Below are 18,970 nucleotides of genomic sequence, written 5' to 3'. Positions count from 1 at the left end.
AAAACATTTTTTTATTAGAATCAGTACCAGAGAAGTTGTTAATTTAAATTTCAATCTAAAAACAAACTTTAAAGGGTAAAATTATTTGACTTATTCAGGTAAAACCAATATCACTTAATTCAATTTTTATTGAAACATAACAAACCTTTTGAATAAATTTAACAAAACCTTTCCTAAATGGCATTCTGCATCTTATAAACCAGATGGCTATGATATGATGAGCCAAGGACACAGTGTAGTGACTAAATCTGAAAAATATAACAACTCGGTTTTTATCACATTAAAATCACAGTGTAAACAAACTTATTTACTTAATTTGTTTTTTTAAAATATAAGAGAAATGTTTTAGATTTGGCTTTAAAAAAGATATATAATGAAATCTTTCAATTGAAAGTTCAAATTTGAGTGAAAAGAAATGTTGAATAATACCCTTACTGTACCCTGTCCTTTGCAAGACAACTTTTTTTAAATTTGAATCAGCCATACTTACTTGAATGGGTTAGTATAAGGTAAAGCTATGGCAAAGACACTCATGTATTCATCTTCTACAAAGTTGGCATACATCTTTGGTAAACGTACAATACCTGAAAATATAAATAAACATGGCATTAATAAAAGTTCACATATTAACCATTTTAAAATACTGAGTTGTTACAATAATTGGATGAATAAAAAATAAATGTGGAATGTGTCCATGGGACACAGATGATGCCCTGCTTGCATATCACATCAAGTTTTAAAGGGACATAACTGAAGAACAGTAATCAAAGTGCTGGATAGCACCTCTGGAAAGTTTGCAACTATATATGTGTATTATTTCAAATAGGTTATAGACATGTATTATTTCAAATACGTATTTAACCACAGTTTTGATTTTTCAAACTAAACCATTGTCTTGCCAGCAATTTCAAAAAATCACATTTTATGCCCCATTTATGGCCATTATATTTTCTGGTCTGTGCGTCCGTTCTGCCTTCCGTCCGGTCGTCTGTCTGTCCCATTCAGGTTAAAATTTTTGGTCGAGGTAGTTTTGATATCTGATAAAGTCATGCTGATTATAAGATGCACAGTTTTCTCTGCTTTCAAAATCTTTCTGTTTGAACCCGTCGACCTGGAACTTATCAATTATTGGTAATATTAATTATTTGGAAAACAAAAGGTCCTGGAATGGAGTATTTTTTAATCAACAGCATTGTCCTATATTTATTAATTTAGTTATAAATAAAGTTGAATTCTTTGATTCGCTGTTTTATGTGACATGCCCTCTAACAAATTGAAAACTACCTATTCGCCTTATTTTAAGTCCAGATTTTTAGTATTCGTATTGTCATCTTAGGAAGTCTTACTGCTTAAAATACTACAATAGGGAACAATTTGACAATGATTGAATTTAGTAGTGTCAACCCTGTGATTATGACCCGTGTATATAGCAAATCCGAAATACACCGTTTGGTGGTGCGCCTGTCAAATGAGAAACATACAGGTAAGGTAAAAGGTAACAGGTGAATATACTATTGGTATCGGTATCGGATTCAACCCAGAACTTGTAAATTATTGGCAATATTAATTATGTGGAAAACAAAAGGGTCTGGAGTGGTGTAATTTTTAATCAACACCATTGTCCTATATTGGATATATATAAAATTGAATTCTTTGATTTGTTGTTTTTACCCCATGACGGCTGACAAATTGGGCCTTGTTATTTTAGTATTATAGATGTTCCCTATGATATAATCTTTCTAATTTTAATGCCAAATTAGAGTTTCTACTCCATTTTCACGGTCCACTGAACATAGAAAATGATAGTGCAGATGGGGCATGCGTGTACTGTACTATGGACACATTCTTGTTTTATATATCTATACTTCTAAATCTAAAGACTGTTTTTATGTTCACCTGATAAATGTATAACCGAAGAAAGCTACTAACTTATAAGATAAGATAAGATAAGAATTTTATTAATCTAATCAAGAACCCATAAAGGGCATCATTTTACAACACAATATGATTGGAAAAAGCAAAACAGAAAACTAATACCATACTATAACGTTATGGACAGGATCAGAGCCTAACAAAACATGTGTTTTATATAACTATTATATTAAATCTTATAACAATAAAATATTATATTATTTCATATATTTTGTTTACATTTGGATCTTATTTCTAAACCTTTAATAATGTAATTTCCTAGGTACATGAGAGTTAGTAAATGCTCATTTGTGAACAGCCAGAAATATTTCTTATCATTAGGTAGTTCTTTAAAATTAGTACAAAAAGTGATAACTTTATCAAATAATAATTTCCTCTGTTCATTATATAATGGACAATTTACTGTAAAATGGGTCTCATCTTCAATAGAATTTGATCCATGTGATAAGCAGTGATGACATAGACGTTGAGTTCTCTCTATGTATTTTTTACTATATCTATCTTTCTCAATTCTAAGATCATGAGCACTTATTCTCATTTTACATATAGCTCTTCTTATACTAAAATATTTAATTGATAAATAAGCCTCCTTTACAAAGTCAGTCTTGAGGTTGAAATAATTTTCTAATTTACTATTACCTTGTGATAAGGTTTCAGATCTTTTGGCCAACCAAAATGTTTTAAAACTATTACAAAGTTTACATTTTACAAATTTAATTAATTTATTGAGCTTTGTATCTAAATTTTGTATATCAAGTGATTGAAGTACATATCTCATAGATGAATACCAACAATTAATGTTTTCTGCATCTAAAATTTTATTACAAACATAAGCATCATAAAGTAACCCTTTGTCCAATTTGTTAAGCCTGTGTACATATCTAAAGGGTATAAATACAGCACAAACAACATATTCCAAAAGACCAAAAAAGTGAAAAAGTATATTTAAACAAAACACATTTGACTAACAGGTCGAACAATTGATGTTCTTTAACCCTGCTGACTGCCATTGGCGATTGCCAAATAAAATTGTGGTTTTTATCCAACGCAATCATAGGTTTGAACGTAGTTTTCAATTTAGACTTGTTTATATATAAGGGTATATATACTTGAAAGGGTATACTGAAATTTCACCCCTTTACATCTAGAATGGTGAAAGTGACCCCAACAAAATTCAAACTTGTCTTGTGTTTTGTGGTTATAAGCATTGCGTACAAGTTTCATAAAATTTGGTTCAGGCAAACTGAAAGTAAGATAACAGAAATCAATTTTGGTATGTATGAACAAAATGATGGAAGTACATACAAGTTAGGGACGAACATACTTACAGAAAAAACAAGGATAAAACTCAATATGGTGGGGGCATAACAATAGTAGTATGACCTCAGGAATAAAAAGTTTATATACACTAGATTATACAATGTTGATCTGAGGTGTTTATAAACCTGTAACACATTTGAGTTGCTGCTGTGTAATTACCATTGTGGCAATGACATTTGAGATTTTTGTTTTAAGCCATTTATTTGATATACTAGTAATCATTGCCTCTGTGTCAGGACGACACATTGTTAATTATGGGTCAATCTTAAAGAATCATACTCCCCCAGGAATAAAGTGTGAGGATTTAACTTCTGGATCTGCCACTGCATTTTTAAGCAATAAGAAAGTCATTTTGCTAGTACATGGACAAATGTTATTAAATCATTTTAATAATTTCTACAGCACTTGTCTTTAGCTTGATCTCAGTCTTGATACACTGAACTGACTCTCAACTGTAATAGTCTAAGAAGTAGATGATGACTCTGTTGCTTTTAAATTATACGGATGCTATGATACTCATTGTCATTAAGACAATGTTTTTCTGTTGTCAGTTTGATCCACTTGAGCATGCTGAACGAGTGAAGGTCCTTATATCCACATTAGAATGTGAAACTTTAATATATAAACGGAATTAAAAGTTTTCAAATGATTTTTGGCATCAAAACTTTCAGATCGATGTCAGTTTGACAAAAACAATGCACTTTTCTATTAAAGCCGGTATTTACCTTTACTCGTCCTTGGTGTGAGACATAAGCCCTATAATTATCGATTATTTTATATTCTATCACCTGTGTTTTGTTAAAAAATTTGTTAAACCATTATCACTTGTCAATTATCCGACAACTTGGTCAAATATCAACTTGTTCTCGCATACCGGACTCTTTCGATACACTCAGGCTTTTACTTATTCAATAATAAACAGTTGTAAATATCGTACATAGTAAAAAATAGTGCGGGAAAATGTTCATTCATGAAATATTCATGAATGAAACGCTGTCTCGCGTAGATTTCTTTTGATTTTCTCTTCAGCCAATGGCCGATCTGCAAAGCAGTGTTTGTGATACTTATTTTCAAAATGAAGTGAAATTCATCTGAATTGTCGGTGAACATTCAATCCCTTTTTTATTCAAGCTGTTATCTTTTCAAAAGAGTATCAATTCAAAATATCCAAGAATCAGAATTCGAACACTAGTACTACATTATCTTGGAGCAGAACATTGCGATTGTCTGTCTCTTCGAAAGTTGAGGCCGATGCCTATGGAAAGAAGCTATAGCAAGCTATAGCAAACTTTCCAAAAATGACGCTACCCAAATTTGTACTTGATTTGATTTTTGTGGTCATAATATTGTGTATATGTTTCATATAATTTGGCTGAGGCAAACTTAATTTAGAGAACGGAAAAGAAAATTCACAACGATTTTTCCATTTGTAAGTGAGCATAACTCTAGAACTGTTAAAGTGACACCACCAAAATTCAAATTTGATCTGTATTTAATGGTCGCAGGCATTGTATGTAAGTTTCATAGCATTGGTTGATGCAAACCAAATTTAGAGAACAGAATCTAAAAATTCAGCAATTTTTCCATTTGTAAAGGGGCATAACTCTAGAACGGTTAAAGTTACACTACCAAAATTCAAACTTGATCTGTGTTTTGTTGTAATAAGCATTGTGTATTAGTTTCATTACACTTGGTTGATGCAAACTAAAGTTAAAGAACCGAAACCAACTTTAGGTCATACCCACGGACGGACAGACAGACCGACAAGGCTTAAACTTAATGCACTCTGCTACAGCAGGGGGCATAAAAATTGAAATACAAACTGTAAATATATAGCAGTATTTTCACAAATGGGACTAGTCTCAAACTTTAATAAGCCCTTTTGAAATAACTTACTGGAAAGGAAGGCTAAGACAGGAATAGCCATATGGACAGTGGCTGAGATCTTCGACAGTTGTAACAGTACTGATGGTAACAATCTCATCATGACGTCCTGCATCTCTAATGTACAGATTCTCAAGGAATTAGTACATATCTTGGAACATTTAGACACCAAACCAAACTCTAAGCACTTTATAAGTTGTCTCTGAAAAAAAAAAGATTAATATGGATTAATATTGAATGTAGCTAAGTAATTTGCTTAAATGTTAATTCTACTTGTGTTACCAGAAAATCATTACCTTACTGAATATACAACAAACTCATAATGAGCTTTAACAAACAAAAATATAGGGTGAAAGCTTATTATGATTATGTAGTATATTCAGTAAGGTAATGTTCCGGTTGAAAGAAGTAGAAGTATAAATATAATAGAACACAACTTATGACAGAGTACACCCACCATGTTCCAATTTTTTGATTGCACATCAAGGATAATGTTGTAATTCATTCCAATGAAGAAGGCCATAGTGGCAAAAACTTATTTGTTGTAATTTATTCGAATGAAGAAGGCAATAATGGCCGAAACATATGGAAAATTGTGTTATAGTTAATATATATATGATAATTTAGCTAATCTGCAATGAATTCCATCTTGATGCCTAATATATCATGTACTGTGTTACAACTCCTAGATTCTATTGACGAGGTAAGGTAACACTAGGCCACCAAAAGCTGAATTTTTTGTGCACTCTAAGTGGCCAAGTGGTCTAGAGAGCTAGACACTGTGCAGGCGGTGTTATCTTGTTATCACAATCGCATGAGTTCTAATCCAAGCATGGTAAGAACAAAAATTTGCTTCAGCTTATTTGCAGATTTAACCTTGTTGTGCTGATTTTTAGAGAAATCATGAATATATATGTGTTATTACTTATAGTAAATGCATGTAGCAGTGGTATTGTTGCACGCCTACCCATACTATATGTTTTATTTATTTGATACCCATATCTTGTTATAGATTACAGGCTTTTCTATTGCTTGGCATCAACTGTCCTTTTAAAGTGTATCTAGTCATACAGTAATGAATGTTGTCCCTATGAGAACATACCTGTTTATTTTTATCCAGGTAAGAATGATAGGATACTAATGACACTAGAACAGGAAATATAAAGGTGTGGAAGTCTGAACGTGTGAACTTTCCTGGAGGTACACTCTGTAACTTCTCTGGAAAACCTAACTGTCTGTCATTCACCTGCAGAAATATATCAAAGCATTACCATAAATAAAAATACCATGTTCATAAATCATTGTTTTGTAAATCGTAAAAGACAAAACATTGTAAAACATTAAAATAATGAATGACCTGAAATGAAATTTTCTAATTCTATAGTTTCTCAAGTCATATATTATTAAGCATGGTACAGAATGTTGAAAGTAATGTTGACAATTTTGAACTTATTACATCATTCATGCCTCCTATTCTTGAAAATACTAAAGATTTCCGACTAATTACAGAAGGTCAAAGACATTCTATAGCAACACACTATAATTTACTAACATGACCAATAAATTACTTCACGAAAACTACAAATAATGTTAAATAACTATGTTAAGAAGACTTACCATAGAACATAGCTTTTGACACAGCACATCTACCATGTTACGATTTGTTGATAGTACTAATGATTTGTTCTGTAGTAGAAGTGGTAAGTTAACCAATACACATTCCATTACTTGCCAGTCTTTGTCCTGCAAACAATCAATTATGTACAAGTATATTCTATCCTAAGTATCCTATACTTCAGATTCACATTGTGTCATACTATTTTTGGTAGGACCTACGGTAGATAATTAAGCTGAGTATCCCACTGAACATTTATCAACCAACATTTAAAATTTGATCCTTATTTTATAAATCAGTTTCCTATGTTTTAAGGTTTTTGGAAATGACACAAACCATTTGTTCAATACATTTTATTTCACAATCTCTAGCTTCTATTTTTTATAACACAATAATTTAATTTTGGATGTAATGCGTCTTCTGATTGGCTGACGTTATTTTGTTATCATCCCATAGACATAATTTAGTCATGTGACCGACGTAATCAACGTTTTTTCATGGTTTTCTACGGTTTAAAATGGAATTTAGAATTAAATTATAAGAAATGATTTAATATTTTTTCTGTCTATTCAAAATAACATAAAAAATGTGGTGCACACTGTTAAATAACCCGCTACGCGCGTTATTCAGTGTGCACCAAATTTTTTATGTTATTTCTTCATAGACAGAAAAAATATTACAGTCATTCCTTAATTATATCAAGGACAAGTTATATAATTGAACTAACTTACATGTTCTAAACAGTCTATGAACATATTGAATATTTCATCATAGCTGAGTAATGCAGCTTGGGACCATAGGAAGGCAGCACTACTGGTTTGTTCTGGAGGACTACAGGGTTGAAGATCCTCTTCATCTTCTTCACTGTAGATATACAACAGATTTATGTTAAAATATGGATACATAGTTTATAACTTTATTAGTAATAGATAATGAAAATACCTAAATGTCTAATGAATCAGAAAAATTCAATGTTTTATTTCTAGACTACTAACATTACTTTGAATAGAAATTTCCCAAATAAAGAACATTAAAAAAAAATTGTAAAGGTTCCGTGGAACCCAGTGTCTCGCTACTTTTGCTGTTAATTGCAGGCTCAACAAAAATGAGGAAAAAAATCAATAAAAATATTTCTCTACATACTATCTTTTGATTGTAATAAGCTTCTGTCCAAGTTGGTAGAAATCCAAGATAGTTTATGAATCTAAGAAATGTTTTTAAAACTTAACAGCAGACTGTATGTAATGTTTAAAACTGAAAGAAAAACTAAGTCCATTTATAACTAAAATACAGATACACAGGTACAAAATTTTAACAAAATTTCCTTCTAGATACTAGCTTTTGATCAGAAACAAACTTGTATCCAGGTTTGGTACAAATCCAAAATAGTTTAAGAAAGTTATTAAAATTTTAAAAACTTTAACCACAGAGTGAATATGTTGTTTCCTGGCAGAAAATCTAAATTCAATTAAAAGTAAAATATGGAAAAAATGGAGTTATTTTTTTACAAAATTTACTTCTGGATACTATCTTATGATCATAAACAAGCTTCTGTTCAAGTTTATTACAAACCCAGGATAGTTTAAGAAAGTAATTAAAATTTCAAAAACTTTCACCACAGAGTAAATGTGAAGTTTTCTGGCAGAAAAACTAAGTCCATTTATAAGTAAAATACAGAAAAATAGAATTTAGTTTTACAAAATTTACTTCTGTATGCTATCTTATGATCATAAACAAGCTTCTGTCCAACTTTGGTAGAAATCCAGAGTAGTTTAAGAGAGTTATTAAAATTTCAAAAACCTTTAACCACAGAGTGAATATTTGTGGACGCTGCCTCCAACGCCGATGCTGACACCGACGGAATGTAGGATCGCTATATCTCGCTTTTTCGACTAAAGTCAAAGGCTCGACAAAAACAGAAAAGAGTAGGGGGCATTAAGACCTAGTTTTGGCCCAAGAAAATAAAATGTTTGATAACCATTTCAAATTGGAACATATTGTTTAGAAATGCATCAGGTCAAGAAATATAAATGAAAAACTTAAAGATTTTTATCTGATGACGTCACAATTACGTCATAATATGTACTGTTTTCACAAAAACGATGAAAAACTACAGAATTTATGCAGTTTTCTATCTTTATTTCTGTTGTAGAAACATCCTGCGCAGCCAAGAAACAACAAAATAATTTAACAGAAGCTTTATTATAACTATTGGCATAATCTCCCCAAATATAAAGTTGTTTCTTGGGTGCGCACATACTTTTTCAATCTAAAATATACTTAAAATTTAACATAATATGCAAATTAAGTCATGATTTGTTGCCATGGTTACTTGTTCGATGTCAAATTTGTTTTGTTTTTCTTAGTACCTTATACCTTAGTCAAGTTTTCAGTTATTTAAGAATATGTATGATAACTTTTAAATTTGCAGTAATTTTTGGGCCAAATAAGGGCCTTATTGCCCCTACTCCTTTAACTTTAAATGGTTTCAAATCAATGCCTGAACATTGAAAAACAGGATCACGATATCAAATTTCACAAAACCATGCCTCCGGAGTTATCTCCCATTGCACTGTAAATTCACTAAGCAAACATTTTAATGACAGAAATCAATAAACAAAATACAACTGCATACCAAATATTTTTGAATAATCATAACAGTTCCGGTTAAACTGGCCTTAACACAAACTTTTAAATTCAAACTAAGTAAAAGTTTTAAAGTTCATTAACCATGATGAGAGAGTTGGCCATAAAATCAACATGGAAATAACATTTGCAAATGCTAATACAGTTGCATACCAAATAATATTGGCTCATCTTAAACTGACCTAATCACAAACTGTAACATTTTAACAAAAGTAAATAAGTCAATAGACTATGACTGAGGGGGTTGGGGGCAAATAATCTCCATGGAAATGAAATATGCTAATACCATGACAAATCCAAATAGTATAGACCTATCACTTGTATTTACTCCTTAAACTGGCATTATCACAAACAAACAAAAGTTTCTAAATCAATAGACCATGAATTAAGTGGGGCGGAGCCAAATTATCTCCAAAGAATTAAGTTGTTCCAATGCTTATACAACAGCATATCAAATATTATTGACCTACAACCTTATCTGGCCTTATCACAAGCTAATGTACACTAAGTTAAAGTTTCAGAGTAAATACACCATGACTGAGGGGTAGGCCCAAATAATCTCCATGGAATTAATTTTCCCCAATACTTATACAACTGCATACCAAATATCATTGACTTACCACTATTTGTTAACTTTAAACTGACCTAATCACAAACTAATAGTGTCGAAGCTGCCACTACAGCTCCAGCTGACAGAATCGGCACATCTAAGAATTGTTTTATTCCTTCTTAGGCAAGACAAAAAGTTGAGAAATTATGGAAAGCAGTTAATCTTCAAAATGTAAATGCTAATTACCTGGTTTCACACACAATATAGGGACTAAATATAAATTGATTGTCTTCTTGGTTTTTATCTATAAATCCTAATCTATGTAAACTGTCACATCTTAATAGCAAGAATGATTCTAATATCTGAAAATATAAATGATAATGGGTTTATTTATAATCAAAGAGTAATTTCTACATTAATTACACCTTATGTAAGAATCCTGGGTTTTGATTGGTTGATAGCCAGTGTATTTTTTCACCAAATTACTGTTATCAAATGAATATCGTTCATTTTTTAACACCGCCGGTGTCATATGGTATTTTGAACCCCCTAAAAAGTGAACCGGGTTCATTTTTCACATATGGTATTTTGAACCCCCCTGCGGTATATTGAACCCCCCTGTTTTTGATAAATAGTATTGCAGATAATCTAATTTACAATTTATTAACTATAATTTTTTTTAATTTGAGGTTTTAAGTAGGGGGTTCAATATACCCGAGGGGGGTCAAAATATCATGGCTAAGTAAAATTTTCAAAATATCTTTTCCAGCATGTTTAGTACCTACAAACTACTTATTGGAGTATAATTACTATGTTAAGGAGTTAAGATAGCTAAAATTTTTGAAATTTAAGGTCTATAGTAAGGGGTTCAATATACCGCAGGGGGGTCAAAATACCATGGCAAAGTAAAATTTTCTTAACATCTTTTCCAGCATGTTTTATACATACAAACTACTTATTGGAATATTATTACAATGTTAAGAGTTAGAAAAGCTTGAATTTTTGAAATTCAAGGTCTATAATGGGGGGTTCAATATACCGCAGGGGGGTCAAAATACCATGGCTAAGTAAAATTTTCTAAATATCTTTTCCAGTATGTTAAATACATGCAAACTACTTATTGGAGTATTATTACTATGTTAAGGAGTTAGAATAGCTAGAATTTTTGAAATTCAAGGTCTACAGTAGGGGGTTCAATATACAGCAAGCAGGGGGGTCAAAATACAATGGCTAAGTAAAATTTTCTAAATCTCTTTTCCAGCATGTTTAATACATACAAACTACTTATTTGAGTATTATTACTATGTTAAGGAGTTAGAATAGCTAGAATTTTTGAAATTCAAAGTCTATGGTAGGGGGTTCAATATACCGCAGGGGGGTCAAAATACCATAGCTAAGTAAAATTTTCAAAATATCTTTTCCAGTATGTTAAATACATGCAAACTACTTATTGGAGTATTATAACTGTTAAGGAGTTAGAATAGCTAGAATTTTTGAAATTCAAGGTCTATAGTAGGGGGTTCCATATACTGCAGGGGGGTCAAAATACCATGGACATTTTTTTTCTTCAAAATATCTTTTCCAGCATGTTAAATGCATACAAACTACTTATTGGAGTATTATTACTATGTTAAGGATTTAAAATAGCTAGAATTTTAGAAATTTAAGGTCTATGGTATGGGGTTCAATATACCATTGGTAGGGGGTAAAAATACCATGGAATTTTTTTTTTTAAAATATCTTTTCCAGCATGTTTAATGCATACAAACTACTTCTTGGAGTATTATTACAATATTAAGAAGTTAGAATAACTTGGATTTTTGAAATTCAAGGTCTATAGTAGGGGGTTCAATATACCATGGTAGGGGGTCAAAATACCATGGGATTTTTTTTCTCTTCAAAATATCTTTTCCAGCATGTTAAATGCATACAAACTACTTATTGGAGTATTTTTACTATGTTAAGGAGTTAGAATAGCTAGAATTTTTGAAATTCAAGGTCTACAGTAGGGGTTCAATATACAGCATGGGGGTCAAAATACCATGGCTAACTAAAAAATTTTCAAAATATCTTTTCCAGCATGTTTTATACATACAAACTACTTATTGGAGTATTATTACTATGTTAAGGAGTTAGAATAGCTTGGTTTTTTGAAATTCAAGTTCTATAGTAGGGGTTCAATATACCATGGTAGGGGGTAAAAATACCATGGACATTTTTTTTCTACAAAATATCTTTTCCACCATGTTAAATGCATACAAACTACTTATTGGAGTATAATAACTATGTTAAGGAGTTAGAATAGCTAGAATTTTTGAAATTCAAGGTCTATGGTAGGGGGTTCAATATACCGCAGGGGGGTCAAAATACCATGGCTAAGTAAAATTTTCAAAGTATCTTTTCTAGTATGTTAAATACATGCAAACTACTCATTGGAGTATTATTACTATGTTAAGGAGTTAGAATAGCTTGAATTTTTGAAATTCAAGGTCTATAGTAGGGGGTTCAATATACCGCAGGGGGGTCAAAATACCATGGCTAAGTAAAATTTTCAAAATATCTTTTCCAGCATGTTTAAACATACAAACTTCTTATTGGAGTATTATTACTATGTTAAGGAGTTAGAATAGCTAGAATATTTGAAATTCAAGGTCTATGGTAGGGGGTTCAATATACTGCAGGGGGGTCAAAATACCATGGCTAAGTAAAATTTTCAAAATATCTTTTCCAGTATGTTAAATGCATACAAACTACTTATTGGAGTATAATAACTATGTTAAGGAGTTAGAATAGCTAGAATTTTTGAAATTCAAGGTCTATGGTAGGGGGTTCAATATACCGCAGGGGGGTCAAAATACCATGGCTAAGTAAAATTTTCAAAGTATCTTTTCTAGTATGTTAAATACATGCAAACTACTCATTGGAGTATTATTACTATGTTAAGGAGTTAGAATAGCTTGAATTTTTGAAATTCAAGGTCTATAGTAGGGGGTTCAATATACCGCAGGGGGGTCAAAATACCATGGCTAAGTAAAATTTTCAAAATATCTTTTCCAGCATGTTTAAACATACAAACTTCTTATTGGAGTATTATTACTATGTTAAGGAGTTAGAATAGCTAGAATATTTGAAATTCAAGGTCTATGGTAGGGGGTTCAATATACTGCAGGGGGGTCAAAATACCATGGCTAAGTAAAATTTTCAAAATATCTTTTCCAGTATGTTAAATGCATACAAACTACTTATTGGAGTATTATTACTATGTTAAGGAGTTAGAATAGCTTGGATTTTTGAAATTCAAGGTCTATAGTAGGGGATTCAATATAACGCAGGGGGGTCAAAATACCATGGACATTTTTTTTTTACAAAATATCTTTTCCAGCATGTTAAATGCATACAAACTACTTATTGGAGTATTATTACTATGTTAAGGATTAAGAATAGCTGGAATTTTTGAAATTTAAGGTCTATGGTAGGGGGGTCAATATACTGCAGGGGGTTCAAAATACCATGGCTAAGTAAAATTTTCAAAATATCTTTTCCAGTATGTTAAATGCATACAAACTACTTATTGAAGTATTATTACTATGTTAAGGATTTAGAATAGCTAGAATTTTTGAAATTTAAGGTCCATAGTAGGGGGGGGTGTCAAAATACCATGGCTAAGTAAAATTTTCAAAATATCCTCCATGGATTTTTTTTTTAATATACCTGATTCGTATAGGATTTTTTTCAGTTAAAAAAAATCATCAGTTTTAAAGTGTTAATGCATTGATTGTGAAAACCAATATTTCATCAATTAAATTCAAGTCAGATAATTCTCATGAATATCCTTTTCATATTGAATACAATTTTTTTTAAGTCTTATGAAGACATTTTGTAGTCAAAGCATTTCAACTGAGGTACTACACAGGCATCAAAAGGCGTCATTATGGTGTAAAGGGGGTGGCGTCAAAAGGCGTCATTATGGAGGAAATGGAGTATTACTACAATGTTTTGAATGATTTTTAATTTTAGTTTCTTGTGTATAATTGGGAGTTTAGTATGACAACCATTATCACTGAACTATACATATTTGTTGAGGGGCTAGCTGAAAGAGGCCTCTGGTTGCATTAGTTTCTAGCTACATTGATGTCCCATTGGTGGCTTTTGGCTGTTGTTTGATCTATGGTCTATGTTTACTAAGTCTGCTACATAGTTTTCAACACATCCAATGAGTCCAATACACTAATGGTTGATTAGGATATATATCCTTGTTCACTTATTAATAAAGCCACACCTCAAATGAACTTTATGAAAAAAATACTTTGCCAAGGTACTGTGACCCCCTACCATGGTATATTGACCCCCTACTATAGACTTTTAATTTAGAAAAACCTAGCTATTTTACATAGTAATTATACTAACAAGAAGTAGTTTGTATGTATTTAACTTGCTTAAAATGGTGTTTTGAAAATTTTACTTTGCCATGGTATTTTGACACCCCCCCCTACCAGGGTATATTGAACCCCTACTATAGACCTTTAGTTTTATAAATTCTTGCTACTGTAACTCCTTTGCAAAATTATCATACTCCAAAAAAAGTAGTTTGTATGTATTTTACTTGCTTGAAACCCTGGTATATAATTTGAACCCCCTACTATAGACGTTGTTTTTCTAAAAAAAAACAAAAAAAACAGCTTTTATAACTCTTTTACATAGTAATTGTATTCCAATAAGTAGTTTGTGAGTATTTAACTTGCTTGAAAAGTGGTTTTGAAAATTTTCCTAACCCATGGTATTTTGACCCCCCTGCAGTATATTGAACCCCTTACTATAGACCTGTCATAAAAATTTTTTAAAGCTATTCCAACTCCTAAACATAGTCATTATACTCCAATAAATAGTTTGTAATTTTGAAATTTTACTTTGTCATGGTATTTTGACCCCCCCCCCTACCATGGTATATTGAACCTCCTACTATAGACCTTGAATTTCAAAATTTTAGCTGTTATGTCTCCTTGACGTAGTTATTATACTCCAAATAGAAGTTTGAATGTATTTACCATGAAGGAAAAGATGTTTAGAAAATTTTACTTTGCCACGGTATTTTGACCCCCTACCACAGTATATTGAACCCCCTGCTATAGACCTTTAATTTCTAATATTCTAGCTACTTCAACTCCTTTACATAGTTTATATACTCCAATAAGTGGTTTGTATGTATTTTACTTGCTTGAAAAGATAATTTGAAAATTTGACTTAGCCATGATATTTTGACCCCCCTACCATGGTATATTGAACCTCCCACTATGGACCTTTAATTTCAAAAATTCTAGCTATTCTAACTCCTTAACATAGTTATCATTCTCCAATAATTAGTTTGTATGTATTTTGGTTGCTTGAAAAGATGTTTAGAAAATTTTACTTTGCCATGGTATTTTGACCCCCCCCCCCCTACCATGGTATATTGAATCTCCTACTATAGACCTTGAATTTCAAAATTTTAGCTGTTATGTCTCCTTTACGTAGTTATTATACTCCAACAACTAGTAGTTTGAATGTATTTACCATGCTGGAAAAGATGTTTGGAAAATTTTACTTTGCCATGTTATTTTGACCCCCCTACCATGGTATATTGAACCCCCTTCTATATATCTATAGACCTGTAATACTAAAATATCTAGCTACTGTAACTCCTTTACATATCTATTATACTCCAATAAGTAGTTTGTATTTATTTTAGTAGCTTGAAAAAATGTTTTGTAAATTTTACTTTTTAGATTGACTGAGCCATGGTAATTTGACCCCCTCCCCAAGGGTCCGGAAACGGTCATATATGCCAGACATGACCGATTCGGAAATTCAAAAGTCCTAAAGCATTTATTGGGATTTAGGTCAAATTTTATTTTTCAACAGAAATAATTTCGGTCATTTCGTTGAGATCGAGTTTCAAAATAGCCATATTGAACATGTTTTTGTTTTCTTATCGATTTTATGTAATTAAACTGCCACTCCAGTAAAGTGTTATAATCCTGAGGGCCCTCCTAATAACTATATTAATGCCTCGGGGAGCTATTGGCTAATAATCGCTAATCTCTTTACCTGTGTTTTTAATTCACACCGGACTATTAATCACAAGCTCCAAATTATAAAGAAATTAAGATTATACAAACTGTCTTCATTATTTAATTACTTTTCAGCTAAAGTGTAAGACAATTATCAATTATGATTAAAATTTAATTAAAACTTGATTTAATTTACGTAGAAAAAAGATTTTTTTCACTACTAACACACGTGCTTTGTTTACTATGGAATACGCATGCCTGAAATTCTCTTCCGCAGATTTGACGCTAAATCGTAAATTTAAAATGATTTCATGCTAAATAAAGCAAGTGCAACTATTTTCATTAATATTCTTACATTATTAAAGGTAAAACATCAAAAAGCCGATGTTTTCCTGTGAATTTGATCAACAAAACTAATCCCGGAAATGAGTCCGGAATTGTTCGTTTTAGTATTATCGCATTACATCCGGTTTTAATTTCGACTTCAGAATCGAAAGAAACGTAAGCCATGACTGAGAAAATTATCATTTTGAGTCATTAAAATCATTTTATTTTTAAACTGTTGCCTTCCCTTAATTGCTCTTGATCGATTTCAGGAAAATGGAAGGATAAATCATGAAGTAAATGCGATGCCCCAGTGAAACAAGTTCGTTGATGCTACGAGTATGAGCATACTCATGCAGTAATGAGATTTTGACATTTTTTTTGAAAAGTGGCACCAACTTTAAGTTATATGAAAATGACCGAAATTAGGTGAAAAAATTTCCGGATCCTTGCCCCTCCCCCTTTTTTACCATGGAGAATTAAAACCATTCTATATAAATATTTCAAATTTCAAAGAATTAAAGTGTCCGAGCTACATGGTCTAGTTATAATGCTTTAAGAAGTTTTTTGATTGTAATTTTGTTGGTTAAGACTTCAGAGCACTTAGGGGACGACCATTTGATATTCTGGGGGGGGCCAGAAGGATTTGTTTTTGATCGGTTATTTATTTTTGTAAACTAAGAGGACAGATTATTCATTTTCTGTACTATTGAAGCAAGATTTTTTATTTTCTTTTAAGCAAGGGACTGATTATTCATTTTCACAACTACATTTATGATATTCGAAAACATACAACTTTTAAATGATTTAATACCCAAAATTGACAACAACACTTCGAATGGTCTGCAATTTTATTTGCTATGGTCTACATGTTTCGCCTGCAAGGCAGGCTTCATCAGGACAAATTTTATACAGAAATTAATCCCTGAAGTACTCAAAGTGGTGAAATTTGACGTCGTCATGGTGAGAGAAACAATGAAAAGTGAAAGTAGCAATACAGAGTTATAAATAGATATAAAGATAAATATAGAAAATTAAGAAAATTAAAGTTTGTTTACAATGTAACTTGAGTTCGTTTTACTATTATATGATACATGAAATTGTTCTAAAGGCTTGGTATCTAATTGGACGAACTTCCCATGGTTCCTACCACTTCGCAAGGCTTCTCTTCCAACCTGGCCATTGTTGGAGGTTACTACTTCCTAGCGCGTCGGCAACAATAGGAAGATTATGGTCGCCGCTATGGAAAATAAAATTGTCAAAATTTGCTCCCTTGTTGTAAATTATTTGGTGACTCTATATAATTGTTGGATCGTCTGCAGTAGTTGGTCTGTTTAATGGCATGGTTATGAATTCCTGGCAAGTTCCTTTAAGATCAGCGCCCGTGGTACATTTCTTCTACTATCATTTATATCTGCTATCATTTATAGATGTTAAGATGGTATCGGACATCTTGGTCATCTTGGTTCAGTTGTTATTTCGTCGCAAGTATGTAATATTCCTTGGTCCATGTATATGCTGGTGGCCTGTAGATCGGCGCGTGTAGCAAGGCGGTTCCTTTCGGATGCAGGGGTTCACAAAAATTAATAACAAATTAAACTCCATCTGGTGAACCAACGCCTGTGTGAATCATTTCGTTAGAGTCCCTGAAGTGGATACCTTGGTATGCAGGGTTGTCAAATCATGCAAATAAATGCAACATTAAAATAATACCCAAAATTGACAACAACACTTCAAATGGTCTGCAATTTTATTTGCTATGGTCTACATTTATAAATGATAGCAGATATAAATGATAGTAGAAGAAATGTACCACGGGCGCCGATCTTAAAGGAACTTGCCAGGAATTCATAACCATGCCATTAAACAGACCAACTACTGCAGACGATCCAACAATTATATAGAGTCACCAAATAATTTACAACAAGGGAGCAAATTTTGACAATTTTATTTTCCATAGCGGCGACCATAATCTTCCTATTGTTGCCGACGCGCTAGGAAGTAGTAACCTCCAACAATGGCCAGGTTGGAAGAGAAGCCTTGCGAAGTGGTAGGAACCATGGGAAGTTCGTCCAATTAGATACCAAGCCTTTAGAACAATTTCATGTATCATATAATAGTAAAACGAACTCAAGTTACATTGTAAACAAACTTTAATTTTCTTAATTTTCTATATTTATCTTTATATCTATTTATAACTCTGTATTGCTACTTTCACTTTTCATTGTTTCTCTCACCATGACGACGTCAAATTTCACCACTTTGAGTACTTCAGGGATTAATTTCTGTATAAAAATTGTCCTGATGAAGCCTGCCTTGCAGGCGAAACATGTAGACCATAGCAAATAAAATTGCAAACCATTCGAAGTGTTGTTGTCAATTTTGGGTATTATTTTAATGTTGCATTTATTTGCATGATTTGACAACCCTGGATACCAAGGTATCCACTTCAGGGAATCTAACGAAATGATTCACACAGGCGTTGGTTCACCAGATGGAGTTTAATTTGTTATTAATTTTTGTGAACCCCTGCATCCGAAAGGAACCGCCTTGCTACACGCGCTGATCTACAGGCCACCAGCATATACATGGACCAAGGAATATTACATACTTGCGACGAAATAACAACTGAACCAAGATGACCAAGATGTC

General features: G+C 32.0%; 1 protein-coding gene across 2 annotated transcripts in view; it reads right to left on the bottom strand.

Moving 5' to 3' along the window:
* LOC143046018 (tuberin-like) overlaps window positions 1-18,970 on the bottom strand; it is an 83,523-nt gene that overhangs the window by 31,739 nt on the left and 32,814 nt on the right. For both annotated transcript variants that reach the window (XM_076218959.1, XM_076218960.1), the window contains exons 17-23: window positions 10,194-10,309; window positions 7,483-7,615; window positions 6,754-6,879; window positions 6,239-6,382; window positions 5,149-5,338; window positions 491-584; window positions 146-248 (exon numbers count right to left, since the gene is read on the bottom strand). In XM_076218959.1, the coding sequence (XP_076075074.1) occupies window positions 146-248; window positions 491-584; window positions 5,149-5,338; window positions 6,239-6,382; window positions 6,754-6,879; window positions 7,483-7,615; window positions 10,194-10,309 (906 nt within the window). The remainder of the gene's footprint in view (window positions 1-145; window positions 249-490; window positions 585-5,148; window positions 5,339-6,238; window positions 6,383-6,753; window positions 6,880-7,482; window positions 7,616-10,193; window positions 10,310-18,970) is intronic.

Source organism: Mytilus galloprovincialis, chromosome 9, assembly GCF_965363235.1.
Source record: "Mytilus galloprovincialis chromosome 9, xbMytGall1.hap1.1, whole genome shotgun sequence".
Classification (NCBI taxonomy): domain Eukaryota; kingdom Metazoa; phylum Mollusca; class Bivalvia; order Mytilida; family Mytilidae; genus Mytilus; species Mytilus galloprovincialis.
This window is presented reverse-complemented; position numbering and strand designations above follow the sequence as displayed.